Source organism: Rana temporaria, chromosome 1 (genome assembly GCF_905171775.1).
Source record: "Rana temporaria chromosome 1, aRanTem1.1, whole genome shotgun sequence".
Lineage (NCBI taxonomy): Eukaryota > Metazoa > Chordata > Amphibia > Anura > Ranidae > Rana > Rana temporaria.
The window spans coordinates 151,569,408-151,597,223 of NC_053489.1; the positions used below are offsets into that span (position 1 = coordinate 151,569,408).

Consider the following 27,816-nt stretch of genomic DNA (forward strand, 5'->3'; position numbering starts at 1 on the left):
CATATACTGCGAGATTAGCAAACAGTGTGTGGAGCTGAGCAGTAGGTTATTTTAATTGTTTAGTAAGATACTAGACATTATTAGGGGACTTGTTTAGGGCAGATGTGGATCCCACAGGGTGCATATCAAACATGCCAAGTTTTTTCTTCTAAGAAAAAAAAAAGAAGCTGATTAATCCCTTTATAGCCAAAAGCTGTTCCCCTTTATATGTGCATAATTTACTGTTAATAGCTTGATAGAGCAATTTTCCCTTTTTTTTTCTTTGTGCACTCACAGTTCTATGTATGACATGACATGGTCCGATCCTTTCATAGGTTGCAGCACATTTCTGGAAGGTTCATACAAGTTTTAGCTGATTTTTTTAAAGTAATGTTAAGCTTTCATGTATATCCGCAAATGTATGCAACTGAGACCTCTGGTTTTGAGGTCTCTTTCTGAATTTAGAAGAGATTTTAACTTTGGGTTAGGCACCTGGTAATTTTCACTGACTTATTGTAGGACACAAACAATCAAACACTGTTTGTGTTTGGAAATGTACTGAAACAAATGGGTTTCTGAGGTAGGTGCCATGATAGCATTATTACCAGCATAAGAATGCGGACATATAAGATTACACCTTCAAGTTGGAATTTTCTTTCCAGTTACACACAAAATTTAAAGTGTGTCTTAAATATGATGGACATTAATTGGCATGTTATAGTAGGTACCTCCAGGCACCGGAATGTGAGTCTATCTGAACCCGACCTGTCCCTTGATAGTCAATGATCGTCAGTTTAGTGGGTAAGCCTTCATTGGAGCTAGCTAAAATTTCGGGGATCTAGGGACACATAACATACTAATGTCTCTGGTTAAGCACAGACTTTAAATTATGTCTCAAGTATGAAGAACCTTTCATTGCCATGTTATAATAGACATTTCCAGGCACCATAATCTGAGTCTGCGTGAACCTGGCCTCTCCCCTGCTACTCACTGTTGGTCAGTGTGGTGGGTCTGCCTCCATGGTACCTGGTACCTGGTTGATATTTGGGGGTCTTGGGACACTTAACAATAATCTGGACTACAGCCACCTGGAGGTGTCTAATATTGCATAATATAATCTCTTTAGAAACTTAGATCATAGTTTTCACTTTAAAGTTTATATTCAGCCAAAACTTAGTTTATTTTGAACATACTATGGAAAGTAAAGCCCCTGTTGGGTTTTCAATGATATCTGGGATTTTTTTTTTTCATTCAAATTTAAGTTTATTTTCAATAAAATAAATACATACATTTGTATTAAATTAGCAAGAAATAAGTCAATAGCACGCAGAAATATAATAATTTAAATACATTTCAATTCATAATAATCAAATATCTGGGATTTTTAGAAAGATTACCCCTCACTTACTGTTTCATTGACAGTGGTTTCACCAGGTAGGAGTTAAGGGGAAATTTCCAACACCAACGGAGACAGAAATATGTATATATTTTTTTGGTTTCCTGTAGCCTTAGGAGAAGTTTTCCCTCACTTATTGTCTCATGAAACTAACAATTTTATTTTAGGATATTGTATATGTAAATTGTAGGATAAATGGCTGGAACTGTAGGATAATTGTAGCGCTATTGTCTCTGGAAAAGAACCAAGGTTACTGCCTAGAAACTAGTTTGGGTTGGAGAAGTTTGCGTTCTGTACCTGTTTCCACAAGACTAATAATTACATTAAATTAGTCAGTCAGTCATCATTCATTATTTACAACATATTTATTGACACCATAGTATATATTTACAACATAAATCTCTCTAATGGAGCCCCATATAGCAGTTAAATAGGACACTGGTTCTTATCCTTTGTAGTCTATCCAAAACTAAGCAATGGCGACCCTAGGGGGGGGCCAGAGGGGGCCTTGACCCCCCCCAACATTATGCTCCAGTCCAGTCCCACCCACACTATCTGGTGTGCTATATTTGAAGAGAGGGGATGTGTGGGTGGGAACATTTTAAATCAGCAGCCGTTCTGGCTGTGTGTGAATGATGCCTGAGATTTTAGCCTGGACCGTGGGTAAGTGTGTGCACTGCAGACTGCAGTACACTGTAATCACTGAACTGCATTATCTCCATCCATTTTCTCCCCCATCTGTCTCCCTCCCCCTCTCCTGTTCTTTCAAGACATTCACAATTTACTTTCACTTTCAGTTAGACAGGTAATATACGGTGCAAATTTCTTTCCTGCATCCACGGATTTCAGGAAAGAAAAAAAGTTGCATGATTCCCCCATCAACATAGACAGTAGTGACAGGGGTATATCCCCCCTGCCCAGGAATTGTATTCTCCCGACACAGTGATTATCACTAGTGGCTATACAGCAACCACTAGTGATAATCATAAGAGAATCTGCTCATTAATGGTTCAAATCTCAGCCAGTTCCTGCTGAATCAGCTGAGATTTAAACTGTCTATGGCTGGTCTTAGTACTTAGGCAGCCCATGCATTAATCACTTTTTTTATTCAACTATTAGGTTGAATGGAAAAAATAAAGAAATGATCCAATTCCCCCATCTACACATTATAGGTGAATGGGGGAATCCTCCCAGTGTGGACCAGTGCTGGAGCAACCAGAGTTGCTGTCCTTCCTGTCCCGGCTATTCACAGCGCTGGTCTCTGTCTCCATAACATGGGATGGCAGCACATTGGAACTCAGTGCTGGTTACTTTATGGGGCTGATGTACAGGAGGGCCAGCACAATTTGTTGTTAGAGATGGGCTGGGCATGTTCAAAATTCCACATGCCAGAGCCTGCCAGGAAGCCTACACTGCACAGCGCTAATCACAGGCAGTGAGACATTTCCAGGTCCGCAGCTGCACAGATCAGGAAATGTCTCACTGGCTGTGATTAGCACTGTGGAGTGTCGGCTTCCGGGCGGGATCGGGCATGTGGGATTTCAAACACACCTGAGCCTATCTCTATTGATTGTAGACAGTTGAGCTTCCTGCAGGTTGCTTAGCAGCACTGGAGCCTTCTCTGACATGCTGATCGGGATGCAATCCAGGTGATGCTCCTAGTCAAATCCTAGTGTTAAATATCAGTGATTTTATTGATCAAAGCCCACAATTTAGAGGCATAGAGCCCACATGGCTGCTGAACATACGGTTGATTATATATATGTGGTTGTACTCTTGATGCTATTAAATACTGTGTTTATTAGATCTGACTGGGAGCATCACCTGAATCACATCCCGATCAGCATGTCAACAGAGAAGGTTATACAGCATTACTGCTGCTAGGTGACGAGCTGGGGGCTCGGCTCTCTATAACCAAAAGTGCCAGCTTCCCCTGCATGCACCAATAATGTCACTAATGTCACCAGCGCTAGGTCCTTATAGACTGCCGCCGCTGCAAAGGAGACAGATGCCAGACCAGCGCTGTCAATAGCAGGGACAGGACAGCTGGGGAACCCCACAGTGGCAAGACAACCTTTGCAACCCTGATAGTTCTCCCACTGCTTTGGACCCTTATATTTTCTTGGTGTGCTGGTGACATATGTCTCTTGTTTTCTGCCACCCTGGGGGGGCCCCAGTATAGTAGGAAGGGAGCTCACTGCAGAACATGTGAAAGGGCCCGTTGTGGGGTTGTAGTAAAGGGCCCCAGGATATATATATAAAATTGCATTTTATAGTTGGGCCCCCCTACATTTATCCCTGTCCCCCCATGTGCCCCCCCTAAATTCGAAAGCTGGAGACGCCACTGAAACTAAGAGAAAACATTTTGGTTAGTCATACACTTAATTAAATTGTTTTTGTACACCTTAAATTAATACTTTACTACAAACATGTAATGTAAATCAACTACCAGCTTTATTTATCATTCCGAGACTTTAGAACAGAGGAGGTTTGCAGGGGCTTTGTGCGATTTCCATTGCACAGAGCAGGTAAGTATAGACATGTTAGTTTTTTTTGTATTATTCAATTTTTACCTTTACAAGCACTTTAGCCTGGTATACATGTGCCAGATATTGGCCGGTATCGGCTGGTTTTACAGAAATCGGAAAAAATGTGGCCTGTTTGGCCGACTTCGGTCAAACAGGCATGCTGGAAAACCAGCATCCCATCAGCATCCGATCAGTGCTGAACAAGAGCACCAGATTAGCTAGTAGCGAATGTACACTAACGTGTATAACATATATTTCAATTCTAAATATATTTTTTCCCGTAACAGCTGGTAAGGATCCGCTGCCTTATGGAATTTAAAAACTAGAGATAAGCACCAACCTTTTGGCGCTCAGTATCTTTCATTCTCACTTTCCTTATAAAGGGAACACAGTTTATATTTTTACCTTTTTATAGTTAGGCGTTACAAAAAATGCACCAAGATTTGGAGCGTGTAAAGGTGTGAATTTAGCTTAAAACCTAACACCGGACAACGAGCAAGAGAAGGGGGAGTAAGGGCATACATTTAAGAAGAAGCTTTTAGTATGTGTCTAATTTGTCTCAGAATGGTTAAAAAGAGCACCTACAATATGTCTTTCCCCTCTGTTCTGTAATTGAAAACATATCAAGAGCTGTATTCCTTAAGAGTGTACCAGAGCCGATGCCAGAACGTTGTCTGAATTTAATGAGTCAAGTTTTGGCAAAGTCTTAAACATTTTCTGTCCTCTAAAATATACATTAATATAAAATAGAAGGGCCAGCATTTCAAAAGCTTTAAGCTTTGTGCCAGATACCATAAACTGATGCTTTTCATACAGAAAGCAGCTTAGATAGAAAGTGTGCTCCTTTGACGGTGTAATTGCTCATTATTTATTTTATTTATTTTTTCATCATTTTGAGCTAATGTAATATTTTAGTGTTACGACTGGCCGCCTAGTATACGTGTCGCATCTCTGATGAGGTGTGAATGTTTCATCACTGCTAGGCAACCCATGTGGTCAGGCTGGAAGCAGGCACAGAGTTGTGTAGTCTTTATCTATCATACCATGGACAGGAGACGGGTGACCATGAGACACAAGCTGTTCATTGTCTCAGTGAGATGTCTGTGGTGTTCTACTCTCTCAAGTGCTGAATTTGGGCAAAGAGCCAGAATTAGCTCTATCAGAGAGATAAAACATGTCTGGTTCCTAGTTTGTAAATAATACATGAATACAGTCTTCTGCTAAATGTGCACAATGTTGTTTCTGAGAGGCTTATTAAGCCAGTGCAGTGCGCAGTAACCAAAGCAACTATTCCGCTTCATCTTTTACCCATTTATACGAATCAAATCTGATTAGTTGGTGCAAGTAAGCAAACTTTTTACTTTTTTTGATTAAAATATAAACCCATGAGTGTATACATTTTCATTGTTAATTGTATTTTTCTGCAAGCGTTCTTTTTTTTTTTTTATTATTATATTCGTTTTATTGTTGTAAATTCCTTTAAATATCTTTTACACATATATTTTTCTTTTACACATATCTGAGATTCAACTTTACAGCATTTCATATATAAATTCACATACCCCTCTCCCTCAAAAAACAAACAAAAAAGAAAACATGAAAAAGAAAATACCCCACTCTCCCTTAATCCCTTACAAGTCATCTCCCTTTTCGACCTCCTCTATCCCACAGGACCGATTCTTTTTTTTCCCCCATTCAGGTCTTCTTATATAATCATATCCCTGCTCTTCATCTTAAGCTCTGCCATCTCATATTCCGCATATATATTATCCCCCTCAAGTACCCCCATAGTCGTATATTCTATAGATTTTTTTAACGTCAACCATTTCCGCCATATGATGTAGTATACCTCTAGAGCAGGAGTATCCAAGCTTTTCAAACAAAGGGCCAGTTCATTGTCCTTCAGACTTGAGGAGGGCCGGATTGTGGCCAGCAGGGGCAGAAAATTCCACAGGCCCAGCATGAGTGAGAATAAATATGGCCTTAGGGTTGGTGGTCCATAGGAGTAGGAGTACTGTCCCTATTAGTAGGAGGAGTAGTATTCCTTCAGTGGAAGAAATATTTCCCCATTGTTGGAGTCAGTGGGGGAATAGTGCCTCCTATCACTGGGAGGAATAGTGCCCCAAGGGCTAGATAAAGGCTAGCAAAGGGCCACATCTGACCCTCGGGCTGCAGTTTGGAGACCCCTGCTCTAGAGAGTCCTCTATTGCAGTGGTTGACAACCCTGTCCTCAGGGCCCACTAACAGGCCATTTTTTATGTATTACTTTGGGGAGATGCAGACTAGATTACTGCAATCACTGAGCAGCAAATGATATCACCTGTGATGTATTTCAGTTATCTTGCAAACCTGGTCTGTTAGTGGGCCCTGAGGACAGGGTTGATGACCAATGCTCTACTATATGCATTGTTTCTTCTATAGATCTCAGCCAGTCAACCTTTGCTACCCATTCCTTCATAGTTGGGGCTTCTGAAGTTCTCAATAGTCTCAGAATCAGACAATTTTATCTTTTGCATCATATTTTTCTTTGTTACTTTCTTTTTAGATGCAGCCAACTGCTGTCCATATTTTAGCCACATAAGTGTTCTTAACAATCAGACTAATTGTGAGATATTTTGGCCTTGATTTACTAAAGGCAAATAGACAATTCACCTTGCAAAGACATTTTCCCCAGAGTAGATTACTCTGAGTGATTGTACAGTCATCACAAAAATGTTCATTCTTCTCTCAGGCCCCGTATACACGACCGAGTTTCTCGGCAAAAACCAGCAAGAAACTTGCTGGGAGATATTTTTTTGCCGAGGAAACCGGTCGCATGTACATTTTCTTTGAGGAAACTGTCGAGAAATTTGACGAGCCAAAAAGAGAGCAAGTTCTCTATTTCCTCGACGGGAATGGAGAAACTTGCCTTGTCGAGTTCCTCGACAGCCTAACAAGTAACTTGACGAGGAAAACGTTGTGTTTCGCCCGTCAAGTTCCTCGGTCGTGTGTACGAGGCTTAAGAGATGTGCACAGGGCTGCTGATCAACCCAATAACACTGTTTGATCATATGATACCCCAGACCAAGTTTAGTTTAGGTCAGTATCTCAATCTTTGTCTGTATGTCCCCTTTCCTGCCAACGATTAAAGTTATCTTGCAGCGAATCCGTGACCACTTTTATATTAAAGTGGACAACCCGCTGAAGAAGTGGATACCGGGGTTATGACAGCTAGCTGCTGCCATAACAATGATATTCCACTTCAAAGAGCCGACGTATAATGACGGCGGGTGGTCCGTAAGTGGTTTATTAGGTACACAAGAAGAGAGTTGTGACCACTACGTTGGATAATTATAGCATATGACTATGTGTATGCAAATAGATAAAATTCTGTGTAAATTTGTTTGTAGTTGTAGATAATTGTAATTCCAGTTCATGGGTTGTCTTTAAATCATAGACTAATACAGCATCACAAATCCATATAAAGAACAGTTGCTTATCATAAACCCACGTAATGCATATTAGGCAGATCCACTATATAATTATGATGTTATTTTGCAGACTTTGGTCGAATATGGAGCAAACGTGACTATACAGAACAATGCTGGAGAGAAGCCATCTCAGACTGCTGAGCACCATGGACATAGCATGTGTTCCCGATACCTGGTGGTGGTTGAGACTTGTATGTCTTTGGCATCTCAAGTTGTCAAGCTCACCAAGCAGCTTAAAGAGTAAGTAGGGTTACATATAAAGCATGCATTCAAATGTCACCCTTCTTAATATTCCTTGCCTGGAACACATATTCCACTTTTATTAGTAAGGAAAAATCTGATTGGTTGTTTTTGGGTCCTGCACTATAGACACAACTGTGAATTCATATGCTAATGTACTGAATCATTCCTGTTGTGTTAATCTTATAGGGTTTCTTATATTAGAAAGTAATTTCCCATTAATAAATTGTTTTTTTTTTAAATACTACCATTGCTCTCTCGGGATCCAATGATAAAAGCTGGATACATAATTGATGATTTAGTGTTAGGCAGCTGTGGGGCTCTGTAGAGAAAACAGCCCCCTGTTACCCAGAGCTGCCTATAGAATAGCTTATGAGCACAGCATACTTTGTAATCAGATTTCATATGGCCAAAAATAAAAAATATCCCATTAGTTACGAAAGAAAAATCAAGAGCGCAAGTCTAAGTAAAAAACAGGAAAGAGATATCATGTATTTAACTTATTTTTTGCCCTGCCTTAAAATAGTAGTTTGCCATATTCAGTTACATTTTAAAGCAGACCTTTTTTACGTTTTGGATAGTGTAGGAAGTGATTAAAACCACTGTCAGGTTTGCTTTCTGGCTGTGTTCCACTGGGGGAATTACTTTCACTTCCAGTCCCATATACATATATTTGACAAGCGTCCATAAAACAAATGTCCCCATTGAAAAAATGTATTTTTTGTTCCTGTTCTGGTGAGAATTCTGGATTCTCCCAAATTTTAAAAATCCCTACTGCTGTCACTACTCCTGTTAGCCTTGCAACAGAAGGAAGGCGCCCCTCCTGTCCGATGCAACATAAGGAAGGTGTCCCCAGTACACAATTGCGCCCAGGACAGCTGCCCCTCCCGCTGACCCCATGTCCAGTCCCTGGATGTACTAGCAGATTTGGACACATGACGGGTATGCCATATCTTCAGAGCGCATGTGCCGGTGACGTCCACCAGCTGCTGATCACTAGAATATCTCCTATACAGTGCATGTTTAGGAGATATTCCTTTTACCTACAGGTAAGCTTTATTTTAAGCTTACCAGTAGGTAAAAATAGTTGAAAAGAGTTTACTACCACTTTAAAGTGGTTGTAAACCCAACCAGACAACTTGCACCTACAGGTAAGCCTAGATTAAGGCTTACCTGTAGGTGCAAGAGATATCTCCTTAACCTACATGGTTAAGGAGATATTTTCAGAAAACATTGCACCGATGTCTACGGCACATGTGCAGGAGTGACGTCATCACTGTTCAGGCCAGTCATAGCGCCGGAGCGGCGATACAAGGTAGACACTCCGAGGGGACAGCAGAGGGGAACGAGGAGCGCTTCGGGGGCTTCGATCTCAGGTAAGTGCCACATAAAGAGCTAGTATGCTATGCATACTAGCTCATTATGCATTTTTCTTGCAGTTTTTTTTTTTACAGGGAAAAAAAAAATTGGGTTTACCTCTTTAATCTCTTTTACCTCTTTAATCCTATCAGAGCACACTCTTCAGCAAATCCCCCCTTTATTATTATTATTATTATTATTATACATGATTTATATAGCGCCAACAGTTTACGCAGCGCTTTACAATATACAAGGGAGACAATACAGTTATAATACAATAAAATACAAGAGGATTAAGAGTGCCTTGCTCAGAAGAGCTTACAATCTATATTAGAAGTTGACCCCACCAATATGCCCAGTGAAGGCCTTTACGAAACCCAAATGATGCCTATAACAAAACCCTTGTGGTGCCGGATATTTCCTGCTGTTACCTAAAACCATAACAGCTAACCATTTTCTGTCAGCCAGCTGTCATCATTCACTGACACTTAGTGATTCTCTGTAAACTTTTGCTGCACTTTCATGCATTATATTGCTATGTCAGACTGTCACATTAGTCAAAGTCTATAAAGGGGAATCCAGGGTACCAGAGACGTTTTTATGATATAATGTGGTTGGGGATGATCTAAAGATGTCTGTAGAGAATGAAGTCAAGTGAGGCTAGCTGGGCTTTGTAACAGGAGTGCTGCTCTGCCATCTGCTGGCTGTTAATAATGTTTGCAGCTAACAGAAGTCTACACCGACCACCGACACTAAACTAGTGTTCATGTTAGATATGTACTCCTACTTTGCAAGAATTTAACAGCTCGTGCAAAGCTTAGACATGAATGGAAGTGAGAATTGCATGTCAAAGTAATCTTTTTTTGGCAGGTATATCTACAGCACTGTGTTGTATTACATGTTGGCTTTATATTGATAGAAATAACAGACAAGCATGTCCTTATCACTCGAGTGTGCATGTCTATACACCAAGTAGACATTCTTGGCACCAGCTTATATCATTCCTATATTTATATCATCCTTATAACAGAGAACACTGGTCATAAAAAATCTTGTGTTGGTAGTGTACTGTCAATCGGAAATCCTGTTTCTGATCTACCCATATACATGCAATCAGCAACAACAGACAATTATCCTCTACTATCCATGTAAAATATTTTATAGATTATTCAAGCAAATACTTAACTAAAGTTAGAAATACTGGGGCAAATCCTCAAAAATCCTGCCTAACTTAACTTTTAGCAGTTAAGTTACACTAGCGGAAAATTTCTACCTAAGTGCCCGATCCACAAAGCACTTACCTAGAAATTTTCGGCTGTGTAACTTAAGTGCCTCCGTCGCAAGGCGGTCTTCTCATCCAGGGGGCGATGACAATTTAAATGAGGCGCGCTCCCGCGCCGGACGTTCTGCGCATGCGTGTGACGTTATTTTTCCCGACGGGCAGCGCGCGAAATTACGTTACGTCGGGCTTTGTGGATTGCGACGGGACAATAAAGTTGCGTCGGGGAAAAAAAAAAGTTACGCGGCGAAAAATAAAATTTGAAATTTAAAAAAAACCGCGGCGATCGAAAAAAAGGTATGTTTTTACAAGGTGTTACTAGTTTACACCTTGTAAAAGCATCCCTAATTTTACGCATGCAAAACGTAACTTACGCAGAAAACACAAAGCTAAAAAGCTTTGTGGATCTGCCTAAGTCCTCATTTGCATACGCAAAGCGGCATTTCGACTCGAAATGCCCCCAGCGGCGGATGCGGTACTGCATCCTAAGATCCGACAGTGTAAGTCTCTTACAGATGTCGGATCTTCTGCCTATCTTTGGAAAACTGATTCTGAGGATCAGTTCCAAAGATAGGCACAGGGATACGCAGGCTGAACAGCAGTTCCGCCTGCGTATCCCTTTTGAGGATTTGGCCCACTACTTCTGGGACACTGGGATATGGGAGGCCTAGTTAAATTTTTCATTGCAATTTCTTTCTTTTCTGGCATTACAATTTCTTATACCACTAAATACATTTTCTTCATTCATACTTGTGCATATCACATGATAGCCTATTGTAATCAGCATTAAAGTTGTTCTAAAGCCTATTTTTTTTTTACCTTAATACATTTGTGTGTTAGGGTAAAAAATATTTAGGCATCGAATTTGACCCCACACCCACCTGAGCCCTCATTCAATCCAGCACTGTGCACGTCTGCAGCTCTTCTCTTCCTTCACTTCTGTGTCTTACTGGCTTTGCTGAAGCACAATTGGCTCCCAGTCAATCAAAGCCACGACAAGGGAGTCCTGCTGTTTGTGTCAATGGATGCAGCAGCAGGGCTCAGGAGTGAGAATGCACCAGTGCCCCTATAAGAAGCGGCTTCCCATAGGGGCTCTGGACAGAGAGGAGGAGCCAGGAGTGTCGGAAGGGGACCCGAGAAGACGAGGTTCGGGGAATCTCTGCACAAATCCATTGCACAGAGCAGGTAAGTATAGAGATGTTTGTTATTTTAAAAGAAAAGTCCTTTACAATCACTTTAAGTCTGGTACACACTGGCTAAATATCGTACAGTATAGCCTGTCCAGCAGAAGCCTGGATCTGAATATCTATATTCATGTTCTGGGGGGGGGCAGAACACAATAACTCAGTGGGGAGATCAATGTACCAACATTGCATTGTTAGTGCAGTACACTCCTCAGTTTTTTTTAGTTCAGCCTGCTGGGTTGAACGAAAAAAAACGACCTGTGCGCACCAGGCTGTAGGGTTTCAATCAAATGGCATACATGCGCATATGCTGACAAAGAAACATGGTGACAGTACGGGAGAACAGAGGGTGATTTATCAGTATTTTCTGCTCCCTCGCTGCTCAATCGTAGTGTGAGGGCAGCAAGGTTGCCAGGAGCTGTCCTGCTTATCTACATTAAAGAAAAGTCAGCTCACTGGTCTAGCGCTACTATCTGCCTAGGATCATTTGGCAGGTGAGGCAGCTACACACATGTAATCTAACTTCGTATTTCATTTTTAGTGTAGAGTTCAGCTTTAAAATATATATCTTGTTTCCTAGTTTAACATTAGACCATCTTGTATTGCAGGGCTGTATGTTTCCAGTTGCACAATAGAATAATGACATGCAGAAGCTATAAGTGTTGTCTTGGGAATGGTTATATCCAACAGAACTGAAGTTTAATCTCTTTTCTTTACAGGCAGACGGCAGAGCGTATCACTTTACAGACACACCTCCATCAGCTACTGGAAGCACAGCGATCCCTGCCAACATCCCCCAGGTATTATAATAATGCCTCCCATTTATTCCCAGCCAAAGGATTCAATAAAAAGGGAATCCAAATGCTACAGGAAGCAAAGATGATAACAGAAATAGGGAAACACTGATTTGCTTGACAGGAAACTTTCATTTCCTAGTTAACAAACTATATCAGAGATTGTCCATGTGAAAAAAATAACATTGAAGGAACACATGGGAATGTAACAATGGAGATTGAAGCTTTAGTTACATAAATAGTAAAGCTGTAAGCAGATACTTCCTCCATGTTTAACCTTTCACCTTCAAAAACTCCAATGCATGCAAAGCAACCAGAACAATGTTAGGCCTGGTTCACACCTATGTATTTTTTAGTGCATTTTCAGTTTTGCAGAAACACACTACAGTCCATATAACATGACTTCCTATGGATGTAGTTCACATCTGTGTATTTTATGGAAAAGGGCCAGGGACTTTTTTCTGGTTTTTGGTCCCAGAGACTTCAATGAATGAAAAACATGTATTGAAAAACACAAAATGCACCTGGAATATGCAAACTGCAACCTGCATAAGTGTGAACCAGGCCTTAAGTGCAATACGTAATTTTACAGGTGGTGATTGGGAGTGTGGAGAATCTGGGGTATACAGTGACAAGCCCATCTGAGGAATGTGAACAATAATGACTATGATGTTGTAACATTTCTGCAGGTGTCCAAAAATATTGCAGAGAAGTTACAAAAACTAAAAAAGGTAAAGAACCTGGCAAGAAGTGAATCTTGTAGATTGGTAATGTGTGCTGTTAAATAAAGACACTTAACCTCCATGGTGGTTTTCCCTAGTGTGGCTCGGGGTTAAATTTCTGTACCATTAGCGGTAATCCACACTCGAGATTGCATTGCAGGATCCTGCGATTTCCCCCCGCAGTGTCTGCAGGCTGTGTCCTCCGCCCGATGCCTCTCTATGCCAGGCTCCGTTTCCTGCGAACGTCGCAACGCACAGGGGCGGGGCCTGGCGGCAAATTCAAAAAGTACTAAATTCATAACACATACAGTACACTGTAATCTTACAGATTACATTACTGTATAAAATCATTTCACCTCCCTTTTGTCCCTAATGCTTTGTCCAGTGCCCTGTGTGCAGTTTTATATTGTATATACTGTTCTTTCTGCCTGGAAACTGGAGATTGTCCATGACAACCAAAAAGTGTCCCTTTACATCAAAAGTGGTTTTAGAACAGCTAGAAAATAGTGATAGTAAATTAGAACACTTGCAGAATTGAGCGATTGTGAATCATGGGTAAATAAATGTTATTATTATATTATTATTTTTTTTATAATTATTTAAAGTTATTTATTATATTATAATTTATGATTTCATGTTTGAAAATTTATCATACTCGGGATATCTACTAGACTCTTGTTTGGACATATTTAAGTGCGTTATGAATAAGAATTACAGGCCTACAATTTAAACCGGCAAACTTCTATGCAAAACAATTGTACCGCTTTGAGTCGCAAAAATCTGACATAATTATACCGCCATGGTGGTTACAATACATACATTTTTAAATAAATTTCAAATCCCAAGTCCGGGCTGTGTTAGACCCCCATTGTCTGCCCTCCTTTTCCCATCCCCAAAGCTCACAACTTATTTTTTCAACACTCCAGTACACATAATCCAACAGTCTTTAAGCTGGTCATATGGCATCATGGGTACATTTTCTTCTCCAGCGTGAGTACTCCTGGACAGAGAATTCACATAATGATGCGTGTTCTGTTCAAGTTCTGTGAGCACAGGCCAGAATGATAACACATCACTAGGGAGTCCATCCATGGTGGTCTGAGTTGAAAAGAAGTGGGTTAGATGGTGCTGTTATCATTCAAACTGGAAGTGTTGGATTGCACAGTGATGAGTCTGCAGGGAACAGTGCCTCAGAAAAGGTGGAATATAATAAGAAAGAACGCCTTTTTATTTTTAAACATGGTGGTACTTATATTTTAATTTTATTATAAAACTGAAATTGTGCTTTAGATTATTACTGTAGAAAGTAAATGCCTATGGGAACAAAATTTGTGTTATTAAAAGCAAACTGTTATGGTTATATATAAAAGATATAGACATTATAAAATTGACTGTATCAAATTTCCTAAACTCTGCAGATAATTAAAACAAAAAAAAGAAATCAACTTGGCATGTAAGTTGAAAAAAGAATATGCTTATATTATTCAATGAAATCCAAAAAGTTTTACAAGTGTATAAACTTTAAAAATAAGTCTTATAACCTAGCCATGTAAAAGATACATTAGAAAATATAATCACTTAGACCTGAAATGTATTTTTTTAGCCACCTTTACAAAGTAGTTGCCAATGCCAGATTATATAGTGAAGTAATGCAGCCAACTCTTCGCTATATTACTGCTTGCCTGACATAAGAGCAGGAACGGTAATGGCCCGTACACACGATCCGAAAATCAGACGACAGATCGTTTTTTTATGCATATCAAAAATGGAGAGTTTACTAAAGTTACAAAAATTCTTGTATGATAGAATAAAAAATTGGAAGTGATATCATGTGTTGTAATGTATTTGTATTGTATTTTCGGGCGACAACTGTACTGATTAAACGATAATACCATACGATCTGGCATCGTACGAGGAACATTTTTGTGCTTGTCCCATCGGATAATATTGGATGAACTGTCGTGATCGGCTCTCAAAAGCTCTGTACTAATGATCCGATTATCGTATGATCGCGTCTGCGTTTTTCATCCGATTTTTGGGTCATGTGTACGGGCCATTATACCTAAAGAAGACACATAAAATGCCTAGCCCAGGTGGCATAATACCTATGGAATAGAATCTACAATTCTGGCGCCAGATGTACAGCTGATATTGTACTGTGACGTAGTGTAAAGGATAAAAGAAGTGCAAAAAAAACTAGATCCTAATCAATGTAAACCTGACTTCTGTTGTATACATTTTTGGGGAAAAGCGTGTTAAGGGATGATATGCAAAATACACATTGGAGAATGTTCTTACAAAACAGAATTACCATGGGTTTATGTAGAATAGGTTGTCTGTAATTAGCAATTAGAGTTTTTATGCAGCCATAGAAAACTGGATGTTGGATGTAAAAAAATCTGGATTGAATTTTAAATGAAAAAGGAGCTGGGTTAGAAACACTGGACAAAAAACAAACACTCTAGAAGTATATTGTATAAGTATACTGTATATGCATATATCCCAGATTATTGATTTCGCATTTTCTTTTTATTATTGCAAGGACTTTATCAACAGCCTTGACAGTAAGATACATATTGAAGAAAGAGATATTTTTACATTTTTTGTTTTAGTGGTTAAGGCATGGAAAATATGCCATATGGAATAGTAATGGCAAGAAGATTAGTAGCAGAAAGGAATAATTACTAAAGTCTAGTATGACAGCAGTATATTTTACTAGCAGAGCTACAATAGAAATATCTTCAAGACAATATCCCCCCCCCCCCCACTGGAAAACTGCCAGGAGAACTTTGGTCGGGAAAACCGGCCGTGTGTATGCTCCCTCGCAGTGTTTCCCATTGGAAAACTGCAGGAAAAAAACGCTGTGATTTGCGGCGAGAAAAAAGAGAACATGTTCTTATTTCTTAAACCGCTAAGGAGCAAACCCTGTCAGGTGAAACTGCTAAGGAGCATACACACGGCCCGTTTTCCCGGCCAAAGGAAAACACGGCAATTTTCCCGACGGGAAAAACGATCGTGTGTACTAGGCATAAGTGTAAAAAAACATCTCATGGCTTACCTGATCCATTATTTCACCAGTAGTGCCCAATTTATTCATAAACTCATTAAACGTTGCCCTGGGCCACTATTTCTGTTAAAAATGACCCGTTATTGCTGATCTCTTCCCTTGAACAGGGTATGTGATTGTGTAACCACCGTCTGTTGTCCTTTCTAGGCTGTGTTGGAATCATTATGTGGTTCTGGTGGTGGTTCTGGTTTGTGGTCTGTGGCTATGTTGTTGGTAACAGAGCAGGAGAGAGCCACAAAGACTTCTGCTCACCCCACAGACTACATTCCTAAGTGTTCATGGGAAATGTATTCCTGTAAAGTGTGCCTCAAGTAGAAAGTGGGATAGGGCTTGCTTAGATCCATCCCCATGACCAAAGGAGATCCCTGACATTTTCAGGAACAATGAGTGGATTCACAACAGATACAAATACTTTCTTTGAGATAAAGAAGAAGGTAATATGAATAAATTGCATACAAAGCAGTTTCACATAGGGAGAGATTACAAGCAGGAAAAAGATGGAGCAACCCCTTAATTTTGCTTTAAATAAATGCTTTGCTAAACCAAAACACCAAACATATTGGATAGTACTGCTTTGGCTTCTGGGTTTCATCAACATGGGGATAGTTGTTCTTGTTAAAATGCCTGGAGTAAAGGAGCATTAAATAGGGGTTGATTTACTAAAACTGGAGAGGGTGAAATCTGGTGCAGCAGTGCATTGCAGCCAATCAACTTCTAACTTCAGCTTGTTCAATTAAACTTAGACAAAATATAAATTGAAAGCTGATTTCGATGCAGTGCTGCACCAAATTTTGCATTTTCTAGTTTTAGTAAACCTACCCCATAAACTCTTCTACTTTTACTTAAACTGCGGAAAAGTTTTACCTGTATTGCTTCACAGGCTTACCAGAATTATCAGGAAAAATTATTTCCGGCATTGGGCAAAATTTGGCGACAGTTGCCCAGACTAGAACAGGTGACATTTCTGAAAGTCTGAACTTGACAGAATTGTAACCATGTAAAAATGTGTTTTTTACTTTAAAAATGGCATACATAATTTCTGGTAAGTAACTTGGTGTGAGGGGAAACAGACCTCTGCTGTGATGGATTCAGATATCGATCTGTACTATTTTTTTTTTTTAACCTCATTCTTGAAGTTGTGAGGATTACGTATACATTATCACAAGCTAGAGTTTCACATCTTGAAATGCACTTATATGTCTTGTAATATAGGGACTGTTTGTTTAGCACGTTGAGCAAGAATTCCATAGACTAATAGCACACCATTAAGTCAGTGAGACTGCTCATCAAATCTAGTCTTCGTAGTCTAACATGCAATAGTGTAATTTAATAGTCAAACTTGGGAAGGATCCTGAACCTGATTCATGTGAATTTCCTACCACAGAACTAGTTGGATGGAAGAATAAAATGTATCTATCTGTATGTAAACCAAATGCATAAACTTGGTGCTAGAGAAAGAACATTGAATACATTTCTAATGTTCTACGTATTGTACTAAAATCTGTATTAGGATCATATATAAACTATAATTCCAACAAAGTAAAACGGTAATAAATAAACAATATCCACATCATTGTATTGAAAAGGGTTCACTTATTTAGAAACAATGCGACAAAAAGTCTGCAATAAGATACTGATGTGTGTATGCTTTATCGCAGTTCAAAATCCCGTACAAAAGGAATAGTTGTCGCTGGGCAAATCAGAGCATTCACTACTTAGTGCAGCATAGACGATATTGAGGCTGCTTGTCTGAAAAAGTAAAAAAAGCAAGGTTAGTCATCCCAGGAAAATTGAAGGATCTAGTTAACTATGGTTAGCTGGACTGAATACATTAAATTGTGCTGGACAACATAGAGAGTGTACAGTATATGCCGTTATGATAATAGTGATACTTGTTTCAGTAGTTACGTCTGTTTTCAATGAATATGCTTACTTTTTCATTTGACATGGGGGCAAACACAACCAACTGTATAAGCCATGTTTCAGGGTGTTTTTTCTTTTCACAGTTCACCATCTTCTCCAGCATCTGGCAGTCTTCAAAAGAAGACATTGGAATCAGAAGATATGGTACAGAAGAACAAACTGAATGGTATTTATGAAAGCCATCAGTCTCTTGGTGCATCTGTTCCCAACAGACTCAGGTGTAGAACCCTTGATGAAGAGTCTGATAAGATTCTAAGGCAGCTATTGGGAAAAGACTTAGCAGACAATGTTTCTAGTCCTGAAAAACTCTCACTGGAATTCCAAGATGGGCTGGCAAATCGTAGTGGTAATCGGATGCCACCAGAGAAAAGAGAGTTTAAGTTGGCTCGCCTAAGGCAGATTATGCAGAGGTCTCTCAGTGAATCTGACACAGACTCCAATAACTCAGAGGATCCAAAGAATACACCAATTAGAAAAATTGACAAACCAAGGCCACAGCCTATAGTAGAAAGTATGGAAAACTCAGAAACTCTTCAGATGATGATTAAAAAACATACACAGTCAAGCACCGCAGGACGAAGGTTTATTTTGGGGCTCAAATCCAAGTCTGTGGATGGCCATAGTCCATCTCCAACATCAGAAAGCAGTGATCCAGACAATGAACTTCAGTATCAATCAGGGAGCATACTTCAGTCTTCAGAATCTGCACTTTCTTCTTCAACCAACTCATCAGCACAGAAGACAACAAGCCCAAAAAGTGCTTTAAAATCCCCATCTTCTAAACGTAAGACTTCACAAAACCTGAAGCTCAGGGTGACTTTTGAAGACCCCATTGTTCAGATAGAACAGACTGAGGTTGATAATGAAAATAAAGATAAAGATGGTGGAAAGACTTCTCCAAAAGCTTCAACTAACAGTGAAATAGGGGAGCAGCAGAAAAGGACATTTGGTGCTTTACGATCTATAATGGAAACATTTAGCAACAACCAGAATAACAACAATAACTCTCAATCTGTGAACAACGTCAAAGCACCTTCATCATCATCGTCGTCATCATCATCACTGTCTTTTTCCTCATTAGGCAGAAAGTCAACAGATACAAAGGCATCGCTAGCAAATGGTGGAAAAGGAAAAAACAAAACTGTAAGTGAAAAGAAAAATCATGTTTTTTCCATAACAAGATATACAAGCCAATATTTATTTTAATTTTGTGTTCTCAGACATTGGAGTTGATTTACTTCAAGTAGTATATTCCAGATTACCAGTCATTAGATATTGTGGCTACAAATTTTTTATTTTTTTGAGCTTTTTTTCCTTTATTTTTACCCGGTAATTTTGACAGTTACACACTTCTGTCCTAGGGTGACAACTCTTGGGCCTTGTACACAGGGTCAGACGAAACCGATGAAAACGGACTGAAGTTCAGTTTCATCGGTCCAAACCGACCGTGTGTAGGCCCCATCGATCCGTTATCCTTCGGTCGCAAAATTGAGAACTTGCTTTAAAATTGATCCGATGGACACCTAACCGATCGGTCCAAACCGACGGTTAGTACGCAAAAGCATCGGTTCAAAACTAGCGCATGCTCAGAATCAAGTCGACGCATGCTTGGAAGCATTGAACTTAATTTTTCTCAGCACGTCGTTGTGTTTTACGTCACCGCGTTGGACTCGATCGGTTTTTAAACTGATGGTGTGTAGGCACATCAGACCATCAGTCTGCTTCAGCGGTGAACCGATGAAAACGGTCCTTCGAAGCGTTCTCATCGGATGGACTGATCGTGTGTACAGGGCCTTACTCATCTTAGGAAAGATGAGTTGGACTCATTCACACTTTCTGTACTCCTTCACCCTAGGACAGGAAGTGTGTTAAAGGATACGTTCACCTTTTAGAACAGGTTACATGTTACACCCATATTAAGGGTGTAACTTGTAACATCCTCTTGTTCCGCTCCTCATCCCCTCACTGTGCCCCCCCCCCCCAGTGTTACAGCAGATGGGAGTTCTCCTTCCCGGCCCCCCCTATCAGATTTTGAAAACAGCGCAGCTGTGCAGTGCTCTCCCCACCCAGCTGCACCATTAATTCACAGAAATCCTTAACGTTTGAACAAACTGCAGGCATGCTGATCAATACACTCATAATTTATTCACACTGTGTGAAGGAGTCTGACATTGCACCTTCGATCTGCTGATCACGGGTGCAATACTTTGTAGGCTCCTGTTTTAAAAAAAAATAAAAAAAATAATAAATGCACATTTTTTTTACCTGCAATAAGATGTACATTTATTATTTTTAATGGAGGTTGATCTTAGCCTTTAAGAACATAAAACACCACCCCCTCCTCTCTTCTTTATAAGAAGGTAAGGTGTTTTGTACAGTAGTCCATGGAGAGAGCTAGACATAATTTAAATAACGTACTACACAAGCAGACGGCAGAGGAAATGAGCTCACAAGCTTTCTAGCAGGATCAACAAGCTTTTGTGAACATTTCAAACATATATGACAAAACACTTTTAATGGTATAAATAATGGATCACAAGCAAAAGAAAAAAGACCAAAGCAAATTAGAGAAGTTAGGGCATGCATTACTTTAAACAGTAAAGCAGGGGTAGGCAACCTTGGCCCTCCAGCTGTTTTGAAACTACAAGTCCAATGAGACATTGCAAGACCCTGACAATCACAGGCATGACTCCTAGAGGCAGAGGTATGGTGGGATTTGTAGTTTCATCACAGCAGGAGGGCCAGGTTGCCTACCCCTTGACTTAGTGAATAAAGTGAAGCTTTGTTCACTTCAGTCACCCAATCATGTTCTAGAACTTTCTTTTGTACATTAATGTTTCTTTCACATAACCTAAGTGAGAATTCACCTTACTAAGTAAATGGTCTCTACCCCTTTAAACATAAGTAGGTAGATTCAGAGAGAAGTGCCTAAACTTGCGGCGGCGTAGCTTATTTTTAGATGTACTTGCCTGCTAATATACGGCGGCGTAGCCTAAAGCGGGCGGGCGTAAGGGCACCGAATTCAAATGTCTTGGAGGGGGGCGTGTTTGATAATAATGAGGCTTGACCTCACGTTTTTTACGTTTTTATTTAACTGCGCATGCGCCGGGCGCCTACATTTCCCAGTGTGAATTGCGGCTACATACGCCGCACAGGCCTATTGATTTAGACGTGGACGTAAACAACGTAAATCCCGATTCGCGGACGACTTACGCAAACGACGTAAAAAAATTCGAATCTCGCGGCGGGAACGGCGGCCATACTTTAACATTGTTATTCCACCTAATAGATGGAATAACTTTAGGCCTGCTAATGCCTTACGGAAACAGCGTAAATCGACTGCGGCGGCTGGGCGTATGTTCTTGAATCGGAGTATCAACTCATTTACATATTCTACGCCGACCGCAATGGAAGCGCCACCTAGCGGCCATCCAAAATATTGCAATCTAAGATAGGACGGCGCAAGCCGTCCTATCTTAGATATGTTTAAGCTTATCTCTGTTTGAGCATACGCTTAAACATAAGTCGGCATAGATACTGAGTTAGGTCGACTTATCTACTGATAAGTCGGCCTAACTCTACCTGAATCTACCTAATGGTACAGTAAATCAGCTGTAGCTAAGGCAGAACTTCAGTGGGTGCAGAGGATGTAAGTACATCAAATGAAAATGACGCCACTCTCCTGACCAGCCTTCATAGTATCAGAATGAGATTGGCTTCAGTCTGCAAGTCTCTTCCAAAAGGCCATGCCCTGGATGCATTTTGCTCCACCCTCTGAGGTCTTACTCGTACTATTAAACCCTGGTGAGTGGGGCAAACTGTGGCAGGGGCATGGCCATATGACAGAGACTTACAGGTTGAAGATGATCTCATTCTCATACTTTAAATACTGGTCGGGAGATCGGCATCTTTTTCATTTGATCTATGCACTGCTTTGGATGGGCTTTTTGGCAGCATGCACCCCTTTACCCAGGGATACCGGGAATGCAATCCACAACTACCCAAATTGCAAGCAATTTTTCTGCAAGTTTGAAAATTACTTGCTGAGCTATTGCTAGACTTACAAAAACAAATCTCCTGCGCTCTGGTATTTTCGGGAAGTGCTATGAGGTGGTGCAGTTCAATTAAAAGTTATCTTCTAGAGTCTTGCAGCCCTCCTCAGAATCGTGGGAATTCATAGAACTATAAAGGAGAAAAAAAGAGCGGAGGGCGCACCGACCTAGTGTGATACTGATAAAATGAATTTATTCAAATATTAAAATCAATAGTTATACAAGTTCAAGCTGTCACTTATCCAATTTGTAGCAAATTTGCTTGGCAAGTCTCTAGCAAGAGCAAAGTTGCAGTGGTGAGTCTACAGCAAGAGCTCTGCAAGTCACAGTGACCCCTGTGGTGGGAGGACTACTGCACAACATAACTGAATCAGAACTTTCAGCAGACTTGCAGAATGTTTACAAAGAAGGTTGATCTGGAGTCATGCAATGTGGACTGGCAACAAACTTGTGAAGCCTGGCAAGTCTAGCAATAGGAGAAAAAAAAGCGCGGAGGGCGCACCGACCTAGTGTGATACTGATAAAATGAATTTATTCAAATATTAAAATCAATAGTTATACTCACAAAATTGGAGTTAAATTCAGGCTTTAAAATTAGTGCAGCTGATCTGCAGACCACTAAGCTCTGAAGAAAGGGGCACGCCCCTGAAATGCGTCAGCTGTAACATTGACTGTTGGTTCAAACGATTATTCGTGTTCCACTGATGTTGCTGGACATCTGCTGCACTAATTTTAAAGCCTGAATTTAACTCCAATTTTGTGAGTATAACTATTAATTTTAATATTTGAATACATTCATTTCATCAGTATCACACTAGGTCGGTGCGCCCTTCGCTCTTTTTTTCTCCTATTGCTAGACTTGCCAGGCTTCACAAGTTTGTTGCCAGTCCGCATTGCATGACTCCAGATCAACCTTCTTTGTAAACATTCTGCAAGTCTGCTGAAAGTTCTGATTCAGTTATGTTGTGCAGTAGTCCTCCCACCACAGGGGTCACTGTGACTTGCAGAGCTCTTGCTGTAGACTCACCACTGCAACTTTGCTCTTGCTAGAGACTTGCCAAGCAAATTTGCTACAAATTGGATAAGTGACAGCTTGAACTTGTGCTTCAAGTTCTCTGCAAATGTACAACCTGCCAGTTAAAATGTGCAGCAAGTTAACAGACAATTCAACATTGCCGCAAATTTGTGGCAAATTATCCTTGCTATCTGGGTATGAGCGGCATTCTAAGTTCAGCTTAGGGTCGTAGAGGATGTAAGTGTTACAGTGCCCATAGCAGTTATTCCACTTTTTTTCTTCCAATTGTATGTTCACATTGCATTCGATACAGAACAAAACAGTATTTCACTTTCAAACTGATGTTTAAGCTTTTGTGGGCTTATCATAGCAATTAACTATTTTTTTATAGATTACATGAAAAATAAAAGCATTAAAAAATGGTAAATCCTTGTAAACGAATAAATACACTATGCGCCTTTTTATATGCTGAAACACACCATTTTTATGTTACTGTATATAAATGGAATCCGATTTTTTACTAGAACCTTTTAGCAGTCATTTACTGCTAAAGAGGTGGAAAGCACTCTCAATTTTGTAAGTATGAAATAGTATATATTTGGTTTATTTAAGTGACATTATTTAAATATTTTTTTTACAGATTTATTATCTACATTTTTATTTTGTCATATCAGGGTATATTATTAATTAGACTATCCCATATGGATAACTGACAGCTGCATGCAAAGTTATAATATATTTCTTCTGCTCTTTTGTTTACAGTTAGCTGTCAGACAGCGTATTTCATGTCTGCCAATACGTTGCATGTTCTAGCTGCAGTTAAAGGTCTGGTTCATATTTGCTGAATTATTATAGACTTATAGTAAGTAAAGTTTAAGGATTCAGTTATGTGAAAAATTAAGTACACCCCATAGAAATTGTTGACTTTTTCAACAGGCAAACGTTGGATTTTTTTTATAAAACATTGCCTACAGAGAAAGATGTTATACTTGAATAGGAACACAAGAAAAATGTGCCTTTTTAATTGTTTATTCAATAAAAATATCAATAATTGTAATGGTGTCCTGTAAAAAAGGTAATTCGGATAAGTACACTCTTGGTATCAAAAACTGATATTGACCCTGTAGCAAAAATTATTCTTGTAGGCATTTTGTCTAACAGGTTCCAACATCAGCTGTGCAAAATGCCCGTCTCAAAATCGTAATAAAAAAAAGGAATCAAATCAGAGCTTTGACTAGGACAGTCAATTACCCTCTTAGGCCCCGTACACACGGTCGGTTTGGTCCGATGAGAATGAAGCGAAGTTCATTTTCATCAGACCAAACTGACCGTGTGTATAGGCTATCGGTCTGTTTTCCTTCGGTCCAAAATTTTAAAACATGCTTCAAAACCGAACCGATGGACCGCTGCCCCATCGGACCAAACCGATGGTTAGTACAGAAAAGCATCGGTTCAAAACCTGCGCATGCTCAGAATCAAGTCGACGCATGCTTGGAAGCATTGAACTTTGTTTTTTCAGCACGTCTTGTGTTTTACGTCACCGCGTTCTGACCCGATCGGATTTTGAACTGATGGTGTGTACACACATCAGGCCACTTCAGCGGTGAACCGATGAAAACTGTCCGTCGGACCATTCTCATCGGTTTTGTCCGACCGTGTGTACGGGGCCTAAGTCTTCTTTTCAAGCCATTTTTTGTTGGAGTTTCCAGTGTGCTTCAGATTAGTTGACTCGATGACTCCAAGCTACCTAGGCCATGAAGCAGCAAAGAAACCCTAAACCACAACATTTCCATACCATTCTTCACTGTGGATATGAGACTTGTCTCCTGAAATAATGTCTTTGCAGGGTTTACAATATGTCTACTGTTACTGTGACCAGATCTTTGATTGATTGGTCTTCAGAACATTTTTCCAGAATGCATAGTCTGCCTATATGTTCATGTTGTTTTGGAAAGCAGTGGCTTTTTTAAACACATCTCTCATGCAGATTAAATTGGTGCAATCTCTTTCTGATTGTAGATGCATGCACTTTGAACCCCTTCCCAGCCAACCTGAATACACTGCAATAACATTTTTGGTTGTTTGTAAACTGATTTTTAGCATCAACTAACTCTTGGAATGAATTTGCTGGGTTGGCCAGTCCTGGTCAAAAATTAGCAACTGTTTAAAATACATGCCACTTGTAGAATATTTTCCTCACAGTGGAATGATTTATTTTAGATAATTTGGTGATCTTTTGGCCTCCCTTGCCAGACTCATAGGCATCCACAACTTTCTTCCTGAAGGGCCTTACAGAGTTCTATTGGTCTTGGTATGATGGCACCACACGTGTCAGTAGCAAACAGAACCGCAGATCCTGAATGTCTAATGCTGCGTACACACGATCATTTTTCAGCATGAAAAAAAAAACAATGTTTTTCGGCATGTAGAAAAAACTGCGTTTTTCCAACTTCATCATTAAAACGACGTACAACGGCACTATAAAGGGGAAGTTACATGCGGATGATGCCACCCTTGGGGCTGCTTTAGCTGATTCTGTGTTAGTAAAAGATAATTTGCGCTTTTCTGTCTGTTACAGCGTGATGAATGTGCTTACTCCATTATGAACGGTAGTTTTACCAGAACGAGCGCTTCCGTCTCACAACTTGCTTCTGAGCATGCGTGGGTTTTTAACGTTGTTTTAGCCCACACACGATAATTTTTTACAACCCGAAAAACGACATAGCTTAAAACATCATTAAAAAATGCAGCATGTTCGGGGAAAAAAATTGTCGTTTTTCAGAACCCGAAAAATGATGTCAAGCCCACACACGATCATTTTAAATGACATTTTTTAAAAACAACGTTTTTTTCATGCCGAAAAATGATCGTGTGTACGCAGCATAAGGTTTAAATAAGACAGGTTCCACCTGCATTCTCCCTAAGGACGTTCTAATCATTGGCACCTGATGTGTAACACCAGACTCTAATTCATGGTTTTGAAATTGTTGTAAATGTATGGGGTGTACTTACTTTTTTCATAATATAAATCATTTTTTTTTGTTAATTTAGAATACACCATGTCAATTTTATATGTAATATAAGAGCTAATATTTGCCTGTTTAAATATGTGAAAAAAGTCAACAATTTACATTGGCTGTATCTAACTTCTCATATGGCTGTATGTATACGCATATATTGAGAAACTGGCTGGCAGGATTGTGGAAAGTGTATATGTCACCTGTGCCTGCAAAATCCTTAAATAATGTTTGCGGTCACAGCATACACTTTAACATCAGCATTGTAATAGCAATATAAATAATAGTTATTTTGGACAATACAATATAGGGTTACTTCAAAAAAATCTCCTTTTATGTTGTGAGTTCTGCCTGTCTGCTGGCCATTCATTTCCACAACTTCCTGGATTCCCTGCATGCTTTGCAGCTTCTTTGCAGTTTACTTTCAACTTTTAAGGACTATATATCCCATGGTACTTTGCTTCCTGCAAGCAGTGATTCCTGTACTGACTCAGCCTCCTGAAACTCCTCTCCTCAGCACCTCTATAGTTCAAAAGGCAAGCTCTGTGAATTGACACAGCAATGCCTACTCACCGGGCATAGTAAATATGTGTCACAGAACTTAAGGCAGAAAATGTGTGTGGATCTTTGTAAAGTAAGTTTACAAACCTCAAGATCAATCAGATTGATAGGAGTAGGCTAGAAATAATTGAAATACAATGTGGAAATGTATATATGAATTTACATTTTGACCATAGATAGGCTTTAATGTGCATAAGTGTACCAGGGCGAATTCATGCAATTCAAGCGAAAAAAGTGGATACTGAAAATCTTGATTTGATTTAGGTCTGTAAGGCAGCCCTGACCATGTGCATTTTTTTAACTTGTCAGTTTCCAACTCTGGCACCTTTCCTAATACCTTGGGACATTTTCTTTCACTTCCTGTTGTGATCCCGGGACAGGAAGTAGGAGGAGTTGTCCCAGCAGGGCCAAAGCAATTAAAAACTGAGAGGGGTTTACAGTAAATGTTCCCTACTCTATCCAAACCTTTGAAAAAAAAAATGTGTTGCCTTTCGATTTAATATCTTAGTGAGACATAGCCAGGCTAGATTTATTATATTATAGTTAAAAACAAACCAAAATTAACAAAGCTTCCTTGCATTACAGTGAAGGAGACTTCCTAAAAAGGGGTTTGCTATTGGAGATCTTGGGTGCCTTGAGGTATAGTTTGATTTGGGGCCAAGCCTATTTTGTGAATATTTTAGTTTATAAATGTTGGTAAGTACTGTATAGTATATGCAATGAAACTGTGCACTGTCTTTACATATTTAATTTATGAACCAAGTACAAAAAAGCATGTTTTTCTTCATCTATGCACTGTATTGTAAGCATGCTGCATGCTGCATGTACTGATCTTTATATTACAATTTCCTAGGAATCTTGTGTCTGCTGTGCCAAACTTTCCTCTAGTGCATTGCTCGAAGATCTTCTTCCTAATCATGCATGGTATGTGGGGGTGCTTTTGATTATGGAGGTTTCCTTTCTCTTTTCTATGCTATTTTGCACACTTATTTGCATGCTCCTTTGAAATCATCCTATGAGCAGAAGTATAAATCAAGTAGGAAGGCCAAAGCACGTTTGTCCATTGCAATTAGCAGTGCACATCTTTAAGTCTGTCTTGCTGACAGGCCTAGCAATGTAGATTTGGCTATGCTGCTTTGCCTCATATAAAAAGAGAAGACCTTGTCATAAATTCATCTTGCGGCATGCTACATCTTGGCATGACTCTCGGTCTCTGCACAGCAAGAGTCA

General features: G+C 39.8%; 1 protein-coding gene across 5 annotated transcripts in view; it reads left to right on the top strand.

The window, feature by feature from the left end:
- The window catches only part of LOC120932100 (synuclein alpha interacting protein), a 336,823-nt gene that overhangs the window by 292,468 nt on the left and 16,539 nt on the right, over nucleotides 1–27,816 (top strand). For 2 of the 5 annotated variants that reach the window (XM_040344238.1, XM_040344244.1), the window contains 4 exons: nucleotides 7,444–7,613; nucleotides 12,155–12,235; nucleotides 18,025–19,084; nucleotides 27,440–27,510. In XM_040344238.1, coding sequence (XP_040200172.1) covers nucleotides 7,444–7,613; nucleotides 12,155–12,235; nucleotides 18,025–19,084; nucleotides 27,440–27,510 — 1,382 coding nt within the window. Of the gene's footprint in view, nucleotides 1–7,443; nucleotides 7,614–12,154; nucleotides 12,236–18,024; nucleotides 19,085–23,770; nucleotides 23,834–27,439; nucleotides 27,511–27,816 lie in introns of those variants that run through there. The other 3 variants (XM_040344261.1, XM_040344252.1, XM_040344270.1) reach the window with 3 other exon arrangements.